The 16143-nt window shown below is 54.7% G+C and overlaps 1 protein-coding gene and 1 long non-coding RNA gene across 4 annotated transcripts in view; both read left to right on the forward strand.

The window, feature by feature from the left end:
• Positions 1-8: 8 nt before the first annotated feature.
• LOC129058440 (uncharacterized) lies at positions 9-3434 on the forward strand. Of its 2 annotated transcripts, none has more exons than XR_008523536.2 (4): positions 9-314; positions 936-1022; positions 1760-1931; positions 3109-3434. It is a non-coding gene; the product is annotated as an uncharacterized LOC129058440 (long non-coding RNA). The 2 variants fall into 2 exon arrangements; XR_008523537.2 differs by having other exon boundaries at positions 16-314; positions 1760-1978.
• Positions 3435-6246: 2812 nt separating this feature from the next.
• The window catches only part of UROC1 (urocanate hydratase 1), a 37039-nt gene continuing 27142 nt past the window's right edge, over positions 6247-16143 (forward strand). Inside the window, exons 1-4 of one of the 2 annotated variants that reach the window (XM_024244866.3) lie at positions 6247-6426; positions 13736-13866; positions 14857-14950; positions 15987-16046. In XM_024244866.3, the coding sequence (XP_024100634.3) occupies positions 6301-6426; positions 13736-13866; positions 14857-14950; positions 15987-16046 (411 nt within the window). In that variant the 5' untranslated portion in view covers positions 6247-6300. The remainder of the gene's footprint in view (positions 6427-13735; positions 13867-14856; positions 14951-15986; positions 16047-16143) is intronic. The other variant, XM_024244865.3, reaches the window with a different exon arrangement.

The following is a 16143-nucleotide window of genomic DNA, read 5'->3' on the forward strand; positions in this document are numbered from 1 at the left end:
CCTTTTTGCTGCCTTAGATGCCAGGGGCCCAAGGGCTGATCTGGGATGAACTAAGGAGCCTAGTAGAGTGTTGCCCTGTCCGTGGCTCTCCGGGGCCCCTGCCCTCAGTAGGAGGCCTAAGAGTGTCCCTCCCTCCCCCACCCAAGGCTACCCTGCAGCCTTGCTTTCCTCCAGGGTCTCCAGGTCCTGCCTGAATCTAGCTCATGCAGGTGGCACTAGCCTCCGGACAGAGAGGTAGGGTCTCAGCTTACATCCCCCGGGGAATGGAGCTTGTTGTGCCTCATCATGTCACCCACAACTTCTCTGGGCACCACGTGAGCACTGAGGACTTGCCAGGGGCGGTGTGTGTCTGTGTGTGTGTGTGTGTGTGTGTGTGTGTGTTGGGGGGTGGAGGGGGCAAGGTGAGAGTAAAGTCCAGCCTTTGAAAGACACACACATCCAGCTAGCCCTGTGGGCGGGAGCCCACGTCTAACCGCAGGGTCTTGCTGCCCAGAAGTCAGGCTAGCAGGGAACCGGAGGGTGCGGCTGGCACTGTGTGCGCGGATGAGTGCGTTGGAGACAACATTTAGCAGTGTGAGTGCATGGGATAGGGTACTACATTAAACTCTAGGTTTTTTTTGGAGTTTTTTGTATAAATGTAAGGGACACAAGTGCAGGTTTCTTACATGGAAATATGCAGTGGTAAGGTCTGGGCTTTCCGTGTAACCATCACCTAAAAAATGTCCATTGTACCCATTAAATAATTCCTCATCCCTCCCACCCCGCTCACTCTCCTACCCTTCCAAGTCTCGAGTGTCTATTATTCCACACTCTAAGCTCCAGTTGTTAAACTGGTCTTGAAAAATCTGGTGTCTCCAAACCCACCTGGTGCCACTTACTGCTGTGGGAGATTAGGAAATTAACTGCACCTCTCTGTGCCCCATTTTCCTGTACAGGGGGATAATCCTAAACCTCAGTGCTGTGAAGATTAAATGAGATACGGGAAATGTTTGCAACAGTGTCTGGCACTCAGTGAGTGCCAGGTAAGTACTTGATATTAGTAATTAATTTGTTTATGGTTACTGCCTGTTTCTGGCAAGTGACTGGTTTCTGTTACAGTGGTGAAATAAAAATGTCTTCCTATTACGTTTATTTAAATTGTGGAAGATCTATTTAAGGAAGAATATTAAGCAAATAATAGTTCTGCTGGTTTTGAGATACAGCTTTAAATGGTGATGGTGTTCTCAAAGGACAGAGGGGTGGGAGTCCCGACTCACAGTATGCCAGAAGCTTCTTATTATGACTTTCCTGGCCTTGGGGAACCTCCAGCCCACCCCCAGACTGGCCCAGGACCCAGGGATTCCAGGTCATCTGCATTCCCTGCCGGACCTAACTCGCATCCAAAGGTGCCTTCCAAATTTCCCCAGACCGGCATTCCCTGGCCCCACTGCCAGCCTGGAATCCTCAGCGTGCCTTGCCTTTATGTGCTGTCACCTGGTGACCAAAGTTGGGAATAACATCTCAGCCCTTCATCCGGAGATGTCCCTGGAAATGGGGTCCCTGGAGAGAGGAAGAGATGGTTTTGGGTCTTGAGGTGGGAGGGTGCAGATACCTGGCTAGACGCCCAGGGCCTCGGGAGCTTCCCTGCGAAGACGCCCTCTCCCAGGGACTCGCATTCATTCATTCATTCGACAGATACAGAACACCCACTCCATGCTGAGGCCTGGGTGGAGAGGGTGAGACCCATGCAGTGTCTGCCCTCACAGCATTTCCATTACAGATGGGAAGCACGGAAAATCAGGATAGAGAGATAGCGCAGTGAATGCTGCTGTGAAGAAAACACAGCGGGTACCAGGATGGAAAGTGTGTCCAGTGTAAGGAGGGTGCCGGGACAGGCCTCGGGGAGGTGGCATTGGAGCAGAGATGTGACTCCAGGGAGCAGAAGCCAGCAGGTACCATTGCAAAGGCCCTGAGGTGATGTTCCAGTTGCTGTTGCTAGGTAACAAACTGCCCTAAAATTTGGCCGCTTAAGACAACCATTTAAATTTTGCTCACAATTTTGTGTATTGGGAATTGGGGCATGGGCTTGGCTGAGTGCTCATGCGAGTCTCAGGCTGCCGCAGTCAGAAGGCAGCTGGCACTGCATCACTGGGAGGCTCACCCAGGCCATGTCCCACTGGCTCACACTGGCAGGTGGTATCCGTCTGGGAGCTCTGCTGGGCAGCGATCCAAGGATCCCCTCAGGGCACCCTTCATTCTGGGGGCCTCCTGGGGCACCCTCCAGCCTGGGGACCTCCTCGGGGCACCCTCTGGCCTGGGGTCCTCCTGGGGGCACCCTCCAGCCTGGGGGTCTCCTTGGGCCACCCTCTGGCCTCCAGACCTCCTCAGGGCACCCTCCGGCCTTGGGCCCGGTGTGCTGCTCCCACAGAGCCTGGCTGTGTGGCCATTTTCTGACCTGGCCTGGGGCTGTCTTTTGTTGGTTACCCAAAAATCCCTGAGGCTGGACCAGACTCAGGAGTGGGGCCACACCCACCAGCAGTGCCCAGGAATTTGCGGGCATGTTTTAGAACAACCACCGCCTGTCCCAGGAGCAGCAGGGAGGTTCTGGAGTGGGCGAGAGTGAATGGGTGAAGTCAGAGAGGCAGACAGGGAGTCCAGATCCCACGGGTGGGTTTTTCTAAGCACAGAGGGAAGCCTTCCATGAAGAACAGCTGAATCACAGACGGCACCTCTGCTGCTCTGTGGGAGGCAGGGAGGAGGTGGGGACCAGGAGAGGAGCCAGAGCTGTCTCTGTGAGAGATGATGCTTTTTTTTTCATGGAGGAAACCGTTAGAAAAATAATACTTCATCTTGTCTGTGACGCATTCTGTGCAAGGCACTATTCTAAGCCCTTCATGCGTGTTATCTCATGTGATCCTCAGATGCATCCTATGAGGTACATAATAGACTTTCATTTTACAGATGGGGAAACTGAGGCACCGAGAGGCTCAGTAACTTACCCAAGGACACAGCTAAAGAGTGATGTAGCCAGGGTTGTTTGAAACTAGCAGTCTGCCATATTTAACTTCTGTGAGATCTTCATTCTCTCTCTCTCTTTTTTTTTTTTTTTTTTTTTGATCTTTCGCCTAGGCTGGAGTGAAGTGGTGCGGTCTCAGCTCACTGCAACCTCCGCTTCCTGGTTTCAAGCGATTCTCCTGCCTCTCAGCCTCTCAAGTAGCCGGATTACAGGCGCCCACCACCATGCCTGGCTAATTTTGTTTTTTTAGTAGAGATGGGGTTTCGCCATATTGCCCAGGCTGGTCTTGGACTCCTGACCTCAGGTCGTCCTCCCGCCTCAGCCTCCCAAAATGCTGGGATTACAGGCATGAGCCACCACGTCCAGCCAAGATCTTCGTGCTTTTAAATAGTTAGGCAATGTTTGTTTGTTTTTAATTAAACTATTTTGAGGTCACTAGATTTGTGTGCAGTTGTAAGGAAGAAAGATCCCATGTCCCCTTTACCCACTTTCCCCCAGTGCTAAGATCGTGCAGAACCACAGTGCAGTAGCCCACTGGGGATGTGACATGGACGCCATCCACACGACTTCTGCACAACGTTCACCTTTTCACAAATTGGTTGCTGATGTTTAAAACTCAGGAGATTTCAGAAAACCTGCTAGATTTCTGGCTGCTCTTGAGCCATGAGACACGGGGCGTCCTGTGCAGTGGGCCCTGAGACCAGGTCTCGGTGCCGTTTGTTAAGGGTCTGTCTGTTGGGGAGTGCATGGTGAGCTGGGCAGGGGAAGCAGCTGACCGAGGTGCAATCTCCCCACCCTGAGGGGCAAGGGACCTGGGTGCTTAGGGGCTGCTCCCTGGGCAGGTGGGGAGGGGCTGCTAATTCTCCATCCCTTCCAGCTGCCCTCTGAGTGGGAAGAAGACACTTAGGATCACCAGAAGACACCCTTGAGAAGACAGCCAAAGGTGCTGGCCGCTGGCGTCCAGGCCGCACAACTTCTGTCTTGTGCATTCTGTTCCCAGGGCCTGCAACAGCACCTGTCATAAGAAGGATTGAGTGCGGGATGCTTAAGCCTGAGCGCCTTTCTGCATGCTCTGTGCCAGGTGGCCCTGGCTGGTGAGGAGCAGAGATGCCACAGGCCCAGTATGAGAACAAACCTTCTTCTTCATTCACACAACACAACACGTCCTAGTCACCAAAGTACATGTGGGCTTTTTCCAGCAGCCAGCTTTTCAGCTGGGTGTCTCCTCCAGCTAGGTGTCCCAGTGAGCTCAACTCTGATACCACCTGCTGGGGATGGCATGAGATCCCACAGGTTGAGGGCTCAGTCCCACAAGATCGCCCCCCACTTCAGATGCTGCAAGCACAGGTTGTGTCTGTGGACTGTGGTTCTGACCACAGTCTGGCTATAAACTGGGGTTTCCAGGGTTCATTTAATTTGCTACTGTGCCTCACAAAACTCAAAGAAACCCTTTATTATTGATGTGTACTGGTTTCTTATAAAGGACATTACAAAGAATATAGATGAACAGCCAGATGGACAAGATGCCCAGGATGAGGTGTGGGGAAGATGCACAGAGCTTCTGTGCCTTCTCTAGGCATGCCCCTCTCCAGGAATCTGCCTGTGCTCAGCCATTGGGAAGCTCTTCTGAATCCTGTCCTTTTGGGTTTTTAGGAAGGCTTCATGACCTACACGACTGACTAAATCATTGGCCTTTGGTGATCAACTCAGCCTTCAGCTTCTCTCTCCTCCCCAAAGTCAGGGGGCTGCTGAAGGTTCCAACCCTCTAATCACAGGTTGGTTCCCTTGTCAACCAGCCCCAATCCTGAGGATATCAGGGATCTGCCAAGAGTCCCCTCGGTAGAACAAAAGGTTCCGCTCCTGTCATCCAGGAAATTCCAACAGATTTAGGAGCTCTCTGTCAGGAACCAGGGTCAAAGATCAAATGTTAGAACAAAAGACTCTCCTAGAGTTTCTATCTACCAGGTCCTCAGGAGCTTTGTGGCAGGAACAGGGAAGAGACCAAAGCCTGTTTCTTATTCTGTCACAGTCGCACATCGCCCCCATTAAGGGTGCCCTCCCTTTGCTGCAACAGGGCCAGTGTGGATGGGAGGGTGCTAGAGCCAGACCTCTGGGTCCTCAGGGCTCCAATCTCAGCTCCCCCCAATGACTGGCTGTGTAACCCTGGGCAAGTCCCATCCCTCTCTCCACCTGTTTCTTCATCCTTAAAATGGGGGCAACGAACTCCTCAGGGCTGACCCACAGGATGCTCTCAGAGGAGCAAGCACTCAGAAGGCAGCTGGGCTTCCACGTGCGGGCCCTGCACTGGGGCTTGCCTAATGGTACTCCACCGCCTTGCAGCCGAGCTGTCTATAGCCACCCACTTGTGTGGACAGGACATGGCCAAAGGCCACAGGGCCGGTCAGGCTCTGCACCGGGTACACCCAGGTGTGTCGCTTCCCCCGGACTGCTGGAATTCAGCTTCGGCCACTTCTTGGCTGTGTGAGGGAGACCCAAGCCTTGGTTTCTCCATCCGTAGTATAGGGCTCATGAAGAGTGCTTTCTGGCAGAGTTGTTAACAGATTTGGCGATGAGGGTCATCCCTCAGGCAGGTCCTTCAAAAAGAGCTTTGGGAGGGGGTAGAGTGATGTGCCCCCCAGCGAGAGCTGAAGAGGGTACACTTGCCGACTGAGGGCCCCCACTGCACCTGTCACCCAGCCCCCCAGTGGGAGCCAAGGAGGGCACACCTGCCACTGAGGGCCTCCACTGCACCTGTCACCCAGACCCCCAGTGGGAGCTGAGGAGGACACACCTGCTGCTGGGGGCTCCCACTCCACCTGTCACCCCACCCCCCAGCAGAAGGCAGCAGGAGGAGGGGATCTACACTCTGTGCCTCTGTGCCTGGTTCAGTGTCACATGGCTCCCCATCTCCTCATCATCAAGATGCAGATCCCCACATCAAATGTTTGGTGTGGTGTGCCGGAGGGCTGCCACAGCACACCCCAGCATTAGAGCCCCACCCACCCACTAAAGCTGTCCCGGACAGCACAGCCTTCCTGGAAGGGGAAGTGGGCCCAGCCCCCCTCCCCACTGTGAAGCCTGCCCTCCTGCAGAGCACTGTCCTCCCCAGGTCAGCGCTGCAAGTGCCCTGCCTGAGGCCAGTGACCCTCCGACCTGCACATGTCTCCCTGCACAGTCCGGGCGCCCAATGAGAGGCTGGAGGAGGTGGCCCTGGGGCTGGAGGTCCCCGCCCTGCTGGGCCCTATCTGCCCAGTGTCTTCCTGGCCTCCCCACAGTGCTGGCCTCTGCCTCCATCTCAGTCACACATGTCCAGCCTCCAGGCGCTGTGCTCTGGCCTGCCCCTGCGGCCCCTCCCAGAGAACCGGGGACGCCAGGCTGGGGTGCCCCATGCCCCAGTCAGGACCCCCAGCCTCAGCCCTGCGGAGAAACAGGTAAGCAATGGGCCCGTGCTCCCAAGGCCTTGGCCTCTAGGCGTCCTCCAGGTGGTCCATAGTGAGCACCCACACTTCCTGCCCTCTCGGTGGGAGCTGCTCAGCCGCTCACCCTGGACTCCAGGGGCTCCAGCCTGTGTGGGTGCAATGTACGGTGGACTCTGTCTCTTGGGTGCAGCCGCCCTTGGGTGCAGGATCGCCGTGCCTGTTTACAGATGAGGACCCTGAGGCTCAAGGTCAGCAGCTGGTCAGTGGTGGCACTTTGGCCACCTCCAGTGGGAGGAGGCCTTGGGTGGGTGTGAAGTGTTCCACACCCAGCACCAGGTCCGCCCCAACACGCAGAACGCTTGCGCACAGGTCAGCTCTTGTTTTCATTTGCAAATGTCCCTCCTGCAAATCTCCAGAGAATGTGCGGCTGCATGGCTGAACCCTGTAGCCGGCAGGCAGGTGCTAGGGAAAGATGGGCTGAGGCCAGTATCCCCTCACCTAACAGCAAAGCAGGCCAGGGATGGTGCACGCTTGCCAGTGGTGCCCTGTCTAGGAACCTCCCTTTTGTCATTTGTAAGCTTGAGATGAAAATGGTGACACCAGGGGGTTGTGGAGAAGAGTAATGAAATAAAGTAGGTGACACGGTTATATAGACTTTCCTCCTACTTTTTACTGGAAACTACTCAAGAATTTCAGAAACAGTAGGGAAGTGGAAACTGCAAACAAGCATAAAGATTAAAAGAGGAATCCTACCTCCCCAGATAAAGATGGCTGCCCTTTGCACCGGAGCCCCCCGGACTTTTCTGGAGCCACCCACAGAGGCCTAACAGGACACAGTGGGGACAGTAGCGGTCACTCAGGGCAGAGCTGGCGCTAGGGAAGGGGGAAAGGGGAAGCAGGTTGGTAGGTGTGGGGGTGGAGGGGAGTTGGGGGGCTAGGAGGATGCTGGGGGTCCTTGTTGGAGTAGGGCACTGGGGGCAGGTGGAGCGGGTGCTGGAGGGAAAAGGAAATGGGGGAGGGGACAGCAGGGTAGGGTAGGTGGTGGGCACTGGGGGGAGGGGGGAGGGAAGGTGGTGGGCACTGGGGATGGGAGGAGGGTAGGTGGTGGGTGCTGGGGTGGGGGGAGGGTAGGTGGTGGGTGCTGGGGGATGAGGGGGAATGTAGGTGGTGGGTGCTGGGGTGATGAGGGGGAGGGTAGGTGGTGGGCACTGGGGGGAGGGGGGAGGGAAGGTGGTGGGTGCTGGGGTGGGGGGAGGGAAGGTGGTGGGCACTGGGGGTGGGAGGAGGGTAGGTGGTGGGTGCTGGGGTGGGGGGAGGGTATGTGGTGGGTGCTGGGGGACGAGGGGGAATGTAGGTGGTGGGTGCTGGGGTGATGAGGGGGAGGGTAGGTGGTGGGTGCTGGGGAGGGGGGAGGGAAGGTGGTGGGCACTGGGGGGTGCAGGAGGGTAGGTGGTGAGTGCTGGGGTGGGGGGAGGGTAGGTGGTGAGCACTGGGGGGTGGAGGGAGGGTAGGTGGTGAGTGCTGGGGTGGGGGGGAGGGTAGGTGGTGGGTGCTGGGGGACGAGGGGGAATGTAGGTGGTGGGTGCTGGGGTGATGAGGGGGAGGGTAGGTGGTGGGCAGTGGAGTGGGGGGAGGGTAGGTGGTGGGCACTGGGGGGTGGAGTGAGGGTAGGTGGTGAGTGCTGGGGTGGGGGGAGGGTAGGTGGTGGGTGCTGGGGTGGGGGGAGGGTAGGTGGTGAGCACTGGGGGGTGGAGGGAGGGTAGGTGGTGAGTGCTGGGGTGGGGGGAGGGTAGGTGGTGAGCACTGGGGGGTGGAGGGAGGGTAGGTGGTGGGTGCTGGGGTGGGGGGAGGGTAGGTGGTGAGCACTGGGGGGTGGAGGGAGGGTAGGTGGTGGGTGCTGGAGTAGGGGGAGGATAGGTGGTGGGCACTGGGGGGTGGGGGGAGGGTAGATGGTAGGCACTGGGGGTGGGGGACAGTAGGTGGTGGGTGCTGGGAGTTGGGAGTATAGGTGGTGGGTGCTGGGGCGATGAGGGGGTGGGTAGGTGGTAGGCACTGGGGGACAGGAGGAGGGTAGATGGCAGGCACTTGGGGACAGTGAGGGTAGGTGGTGGACATTGGGGGGCAGAGAGGGTAGGTGTCGGGTGCTGGGGGACAGGGAGGATAGGTGGTGGGTGTTGGGGGTAGGGGAGGGTAAATGTTGGGTGCTAGGGGTTGGGGGAGGGTAGATGGTGGGCACTGGGGGTTGGGGAGAGGGTAGGTGGTGGGTGCTGGGCAGTTGAGGGGGAGAGTAGGTGGTGGGTGCTGGGCAGATGAGGGGGAGAGTAGGTGGTGGGTGCTGGGGGTTAGGGGGAGGGTAGATGGTGGGTGCTGGGCAGATGAGGGGGATGGTAGGTGGTGGGTGCTGGGGAGTGGAAGGGGTAGGGGGTGGGTGCTGGGGAGTGGAAGGGGTAGGGGGTGGGTGCTGGGGAGTGGAAGGGGTAGGGGGTGGGTGCTGGGGAGTGGAAGGGGTAGGGGGTGGGTGCTGGGGAGTGGAAGGGGTAGGGGATGGGTGCTGGGGAGTGGAAGGGGTAGGGGGTGGGTTCTGGGGAGTGGAAGGGGTAGGGGGTGGGTGCTGGGGAGTGGAAGGGGTAGGGGGTGGGTGCTGGGAGACAGGGAGAGGGTAGGTGGTGGGTACTGGGGGGGCAGGGGAGGGTAGGTGTCAGGTGCTGGGGAGGCTGGTGAGTGGTGGGTCCTGGTCGGGGGCGGGTAGGTGGTGGGTACTCAGGGGCAGATTGCAAGCAGGTGGTCCTGCCCCTTTGCTCCCCTTGGCCCATCTCCCAGTTGTCCAGGTGTTGTTAATGTTTCTTCCCCTTGGCCACCTCCCTGCTGGGCGCCAATGCCTCAACCTTCACCCCGGAGCTCAGGGAGGGCCCTGCAGCCTACACATCCCCTGCGGTGCCCTGTGGCTGTGATCAGCTCCCTGTGGCTGTGATCAGCTCCCGGGGTGTCTTGTGCTGGGAGAAGGTGGCTCCAGGTGGAGGATTGGCCACCTGGGCTTTGCTGGGTTATGTCCTTTGCTTGAAGGTCAGGACACCCTCGGAGTAGGAGCGGATGCGGGTCTGAGGGCTATGGGCGGCTCCCTGAGTCCTGTGGCTTGACTTCCATTTTTTATTTAAATGTGTTTCGTTGATCTTTAACATACGTATTTGAAGACAATTTTATGAGATAAGAAATCGAAGTATAAAAGTGTAAATTCCCCAGTTCACCTTCTGAAGTCACCGTGGCCTATTTTTTGGCATTTGTAAGCCGAAGATGAAAACAATGACAACAGGGGGTTTTGGAGAAGACCAAATGAAATAAAGTAGGTGACAAGGTTATATAGACTTTCCTCCTACTTTTTCTTTACTGAAAACTACTCAAGAATTTCAGAAACACATTCTGTACGTCTGTGCAGTGCAGAAGATGTCTGTGAACCCTCTTAAAAATACAAGCAGAAGCATCTCTACACATTAGGTTTTTTCAGATTGTTCCTTCTTGGTGCATTTAGAGGGCCCTGTCTTTGAATGGCTGCACAGTGTTTCATTATTTGGATGAATTAACGTGCACATCATTCTTTGCTCATCTTTAATGGAGCTCTGTGACTGGAGTGGGGCCTTTCTTTGCCAAGTTAATCAGTACAGTCTCAGCATGTGCCCGACACAGCTCTCACCGTGCACAGGGAAACTTCAGTCACACGACTGGAGCAGTTCCCCTGTTAAAAATGTCCTCAGTATCTACCCCCAGGCGCAGTTTCTCCTGGTGACCTTTTCCCCAAATCCACCCCACCCACAGCGCCTGTGCCAGGCATCCAACAGCAGGTCCGAAGATGGCCAGCGTCTGTGTCCCCATCACTACCAATGTACTCCCCTCCTGAACTTCTTGAGGGGCAGAGCTCCACTGGGTTCATTTCCAGGTCTCCAGTGACAGCAGCAGATGTTTGCAGAATGAGTAAGAGTTGTACTAGGAGCCCTAACTAACATCCCATAAGATTTCAGCCAGCAGGAGAAATTTGACAGGACTTCTTGGAAGAGGTGGCTATAGCAGCTTAGGCAAGGTTCCTAGCCTGGGAAAGAAGAAAGGCCATTTGGAGACAAGGGGAGGCAGTGTGCACAGATGTGGAGACGGAGCTATCTGAGGTGTCTCAGGGTGAAGGAGGTTCTGTGCAGGCCGGGGCTTGGTATTGAGCTTGGAGAACCAGACCCAGTCGGCTGATGGAGGACTCTAAATGCCAGGAACAGCATGGCCTTATCAAATGGGTAATAGGGAGCCCATGAAGGTTTCTGAATAGAGGCATACCTGCTGCTTAACTGTGCCCCCCACAGAGTATAAAGGCTTCTATGGAGGTCCCAGAGGGGTGGGGTGGGCAGAGGCCCAGCTGGAAGAAAGAATGGGCAGCATGGAGGCCCACGAGTGTGGAAGATGACAGTTTTGACAGCCGGGCACTCACACACATTTAGGTGTGCCAGGGGCTTTTCTAAGTACCTCAATTCATTGAGTCTCCAAGGCAGTCCTCCGAGGTGGGTACTGTTATTATGCCCACTTTACAGATGGGGAAAGGGCAGTCAGAGAGCGGCAATGTGCATGTGCCATGTGGCAGGCCTGTGCCACAGCAGCCTCGCAGAGCCACTGCAGCCCATGCAACCCAGAGCGCTGTCCGCACTCAGGAGGCAGTGCGCACAGATGTGGAGAAGGAAGTCTGGCTGCAGCTCCTGGCTGTCAGCGCAGCCTCGGCCTAGAGCTGGCGGGGACCCTGAAGAAGTCTACACGAGTGGGGTGCAGGAACAGGAGTGACTCAAATGAAGCCAAGCCATTTGGATAGTGGCCGTGGTTTCTGGCAGAAATAGTGACAGTCAGAAACTTTCAGGTGGGTGAGGTTTAAAAGTGAGCTACTGCCGCACAAGCTGACTGCCAGGTTAGAATGAAAGTAAGTCCTAGGCTGAACACACACACACACACACACACACACACACACACACATCCTGCTCTGTGGGCTGAACAACGTTGCAGGCTGGCATCCTTTTATTTTGGTGCTCGGCCACCATGCAGGACAGGCGTGTGCCTGGCACAGGTGCCCTGGTGCCCAAGGCAGGGTTCTGTTATTGCCTGTATTAGCTTCCCATGTCTGCTGTAATAAATTGTCACAAGTGTAGTGGCTTAAAACAACACATATTTATTCTCCTACAGTTCCAGAGATCAGAAATCCGAAGTGGGTTTTACTGGACTGCGATCAAGAAATAGTGCAAGTGTACGGATGTTGAATCATGCTTGCTCTTTGCTTCCTTAGTGTGTCTTGTAAGCCTCATTTTTTTGCAAAACTGTTACATACAAGACTATCCTGGTTTATGTTTACATGTTTGAAAAGTTCATTATATATATATATATGTATACATTTTAGAGACAGGGTCTAGTTTTGTCCAGGCTGGAGTGCTGCAGCGTGATCATAGGTCACTGTAACCTCAAACGCCCGGGCTCAAGCAATCTTCCTACCTCAGCCTCCCGAGTAGCTGGGACCACAGGCATATGCACCATGCCTGGCAATTTTTTATTTTTGTAGAGATGGGGGTCTCCCTATGTTACCCAGGCTGGTCTGGAACTCCTGGCCTCAAGTGATCCTCCTATGTTGGTCTCCTAAAGTGCTGGGATTACAGGCATTAGCCACCATGCCTAGTCTTGTATTTTTCGTAGCATAAACATATAAAAATCCTGAGAGCGCTGTGCTCCTTCTGGAGGGAGCTGGATGCAGTGCCGCAGTGCCCACTGTTCCGTGGTCATCAGGAAGCTGTGGGCCCCATCACACCACACAGCCCTTCCTGGGAACAGTGGGCACTGCTCAGCCTGAGACTCCTCCTCTGCTGAGGTTGCCAGGGTGGATGGAGGCACTGGGCTTCCCCTCCAGGCCACCCACAGTCCTGTTGCAGGGCCTTGGGCAGGTCATGTGACCTGTGTGAGCCCTATCATCTTGTTTTAATGCTGAGAGCTGCCTCCAGTCCAAGGCATGGAGGATTAAATCCAGGCCAGTGAGAGTGAGCCTTTCTTCCCCACAAAAGAATGTTTATTGCATGCCTATTAGGTAACTCTAGATACAGAGGATGAAGTATTAAGCAAAAATAGAAGACAACTTTCATGAACTAAATAAAAACATGAAATTGCAGATAAAAAGACAGTTTATCCTGGAAAGAAAAAAAAACCCTTGATATGGAATAATCAACATGAAGACATATCTAGGCTAACTTACTGAATTTCAGCAATAAAGAAAAATTCAATGGTTAGCAAATGGAAACTTTATACAAGGGGAAAATGTGGCAGACAGAGCTTTGGGGCTGTATTTCGGATTTGGAAAAATTGCCAGAATCTCCTTTGCTTAGGGCACAAGTTTGTGCTTCATTTCAGAACAGATTGAGCTTCTTACACATTTCACCTTTAAGAATGGCCGAGTCATTTCCATCAACTGACATGATTTTAAATTCACTAATTTTCACAGAACCTTTGTTGTACTTTTTGAGCTATGTAATTATCTGAACAATGTTTCTAATGCATTTGACACAACTGATTACGAAAGAGGTCCTCCTTGGCTAGCACATGAGTAAAATGTCCCTTCAAGCCCCGAGGCTGAGGCTGGCACTGCCTTTAGAATAGCGAGGATAGTGGTCTCAGGCTGCAGCTACCACCTACCAGCAGGCTACGAAATCAGTTTAGGAAGTGCAGCAGTATTGACTTGAAATGAAAGGAGCTAGAAGAGGATGGATGTATTAGAACCCACGTGGGAAGGTTGTCTTGTTGCATGGAGTATGGGTGTATGTATCCGGGTAGCCATAGGAATTGCTTCCTGTGGCTCACGATCAAAAGAGTTCATGTGTGTGTGTAAATATATGTTGCTTTTGACAACTTTTTCTTGTATGTGCTTGCACTTGCACAGGGTACTTAAGGCCATGTGGGGTCTACTTTCCCCTCTGGAGCTTCTGCATTCTACACCGTAGCCACAAGCCTCAGGCAGGCCCCTCTCTGGTCCCTGCCTTGGGGTAAGCAGCGCCATCCCCAGAACAGGAGATGGTTCACCGTAAGCAAGAAGAAAGAGGGATCGGTCTGCCTTCATGAAAAGGGCAGGAGGGGGCAATCAGGGAAGGCTTTCTGTAGGAGGTGACACTGTAGATGGGCCTGGGGTGAGAACAGTCTCTGGGTGGGCAACAGGCTTCTGAGTGGAGCAGAGACAAATTCATTTGGGAGGAGGATGGCCCATCTCGGGGCCTCAGAACACCGGATCTGGAGCCCCAACCCACACTGCCTCTCCGCTCTCCTACCCCAGCTGGCGCTGAGGAACGCCCTGCGCTACTTCCCGCCGGATGTCCAGGAGCTGCTGGCCCCAGAGTTTGCCCAGGAGCTGCAACTGTACGGGCACATCTACATGTACCGGTTTTGCCCTGACATTGAAATGAGGTCAGCCTTGTAGGCACAGCTTCAAAGGGACCCAGAGGGGCAGGCAGCTCCCGCAAGGGACTGTGCTGGGGGCCAGGAACAAGGGGGCAGTCAGCAGTGAGGGAGGGGGAAACCCAAGTCTGTCCAGAGTAGGAGGCAGGGGAGGGAAGATTCTGGGTCGTCGCCTCGGGAGCCGGAGCCCAGCGCTGGCTGCAGCCCTGAGCCTGCCAGAAGATGGGGGCAGCTTCTCAGGTCTCTCAGGCCCGGCCCATCTGTCCTGAGCAGCCAGTCCTGTGCAATTCTGGAGCCAAATTGTATACAAAACCCCTTTTAAAAACCATGGCTTGTTGTTCTGCCAGAGGGCAGGGAGAGCTTTGGGGAGCTCTGGCAGTGACTTCAAATACCTCACGATCTCGATGAGGGTCTCAAACCACAGTATGCACAGCACCCCTGGAGGCCTTGTGGGAACACGGGCTGCCAGGCTTCACCCCAATTTCAGACCCAGCAGTTCTGGAGTGGAGCTTTGAGTCTGCATTTCTGCAGTTCATTGTTCTTGAAGGTGCCAGCAGCCCAGGCTTGCCTTGAGTCATCCCAGGGTTGTTCCCTTTAAAGTAGGAGCCACGTTCCTCACTCCAGCCAGTACCTCCGGGCCTGGCACCTGCTGGAGAATTGGTGCCCAAAAGTGTTTGTTGAATGAATGAAAGAACAAATGAATAAACTCTGCTTACCCAGAGGGAGAGGCTTCTGGAGAGCAGTCATCAGTTCTGCTTTGCCAGCAGCTGTCTCCCAGGTGGAGCGTGCCAAGTGGGGAGGGAGAGCAGGGTGGGTTGGGGCCTGAACGCCACCTCCCTCAGCCCTAGTGGCTTGGAGCCCCCACTGTACGTTCCTTGCTAGTTCTGCAGGCCCCGTGTCCAGCTATCCTTGCCTGAGCAGCCAGGGGCTGGGCGGGGCCGGGCTAGATGCTGTGCTTTGGCGGGAAGGGCAGCCTGGCGGTTGGGCTTTCCCTTGCAGGGCCTACTCGATTGAGCAGTACCCCTGCCAGACGAAAGCAGCTGCCGCCATCATGCACATGATTATGAACAACCTGGATCCTGCCGTGGCCCAGGTAATAGCCAGGGAAACCGAGGCCCAGCACTGTCCAGCAGAAACAGAACACGAGACACACATGTCATGCTTTTAAGCTCTTAATTTTGAGATAATTATAGATTCACAGGAAGTTGCAAAGCTAGTAAGAGAGGTCCCTGGCCCTTCCCTCGCCTTCCCCCAGTGGTCGCCTCCGTGTCTATAGTACGGCCTCAAAACCAGGACGTCACTGTGGCTGCAGTGGACACACGTCCAATTTTAAATATTCTAGCAGCCATATGAAAAAGTAAAAATAAACAAATTTACACTATATTTTATTCATCCTGATATATCAAAAATATTATTTTTTTACTTTTTTTTTTTTTCAACCTCTGGGGCTCAAGTGATCCTCCCACCTCAGCTTCCTCGGTAGCTGGGACTACAGACACCCGCCACCGTGCCCAGATCCAACATATTATTATTTTAACATGTAATCTATATAAACATTATTAATGAGATATTTTACGTTGTTTTTCATCCTGAGCCTTTGAAATCAGGGGTGTATCTATGCAAGGAACAGAGCTGAAAAGCCATTCATGACTGGTGGCCACCATATTGGGTAGCATAGATCTGGTCCCATGTGCCTGTCTGGGGCACCCTGAGCCAGTCTATAGAGCAGCTGCCATATTTGAGAATGGAATGCCTCTGGGGTGTGTCCCTGCATTCCTTAGGGGTGATATGTTGCCAGAATGGGACCACTTCGCCTAGTAGGTGGGAACGCCCTAAACCCTGGCCCTGGCCCCAGACCCTGGTCACAGATCAACCCTGCCTTTGACCCCAGGCTGAGTTCCCAGAATGACCCCCGACCCAGATCTGCCCCTAACCCCAAGCTGAGCCCTTTCTCTAGTCACAGCAAGGGCTGGTGTTCTTACAGATGTGTCCATCCCTGGGCCTCACCCTTCTGGCTTCTCTCCTTGTCCCATTGAGCCCCCAGGGGATGGGGGCCCTTTCTCTCCCTGTCTGCAACTCCATAGGCCCTTCCCAGGCCCTCATCTCAGATGACCCCGTGTCTTCCTCAGTTTCCCCAGGAGCTGGTGACCTATGGAGGAAATGGGCAGGTGTTCAGCAACTGGGCTCAGGTACTGCACACCGTGTGGCCTCACCCCCACCCCTGGCCTTTCCCCTAGTCTGGTCCTCTGGCCTAGGAGCTTACAAACCCACGGCTCAGGATGCAGG

This window comes from Pongo abelii, chromosome 2 (genome assembly GCF_028885655.2).
Source record: "Pongo abelii isolate AG06213 chromosome 2, NHGRI_mPonAbe1-v2.0_pri, whole genome shotgun sequence".
Lineage (NCBI taxonomy): Eukaryota > Metazoa > Chordata > Mammalia > Primates > Hominidae > Pongo > Pongo abelii.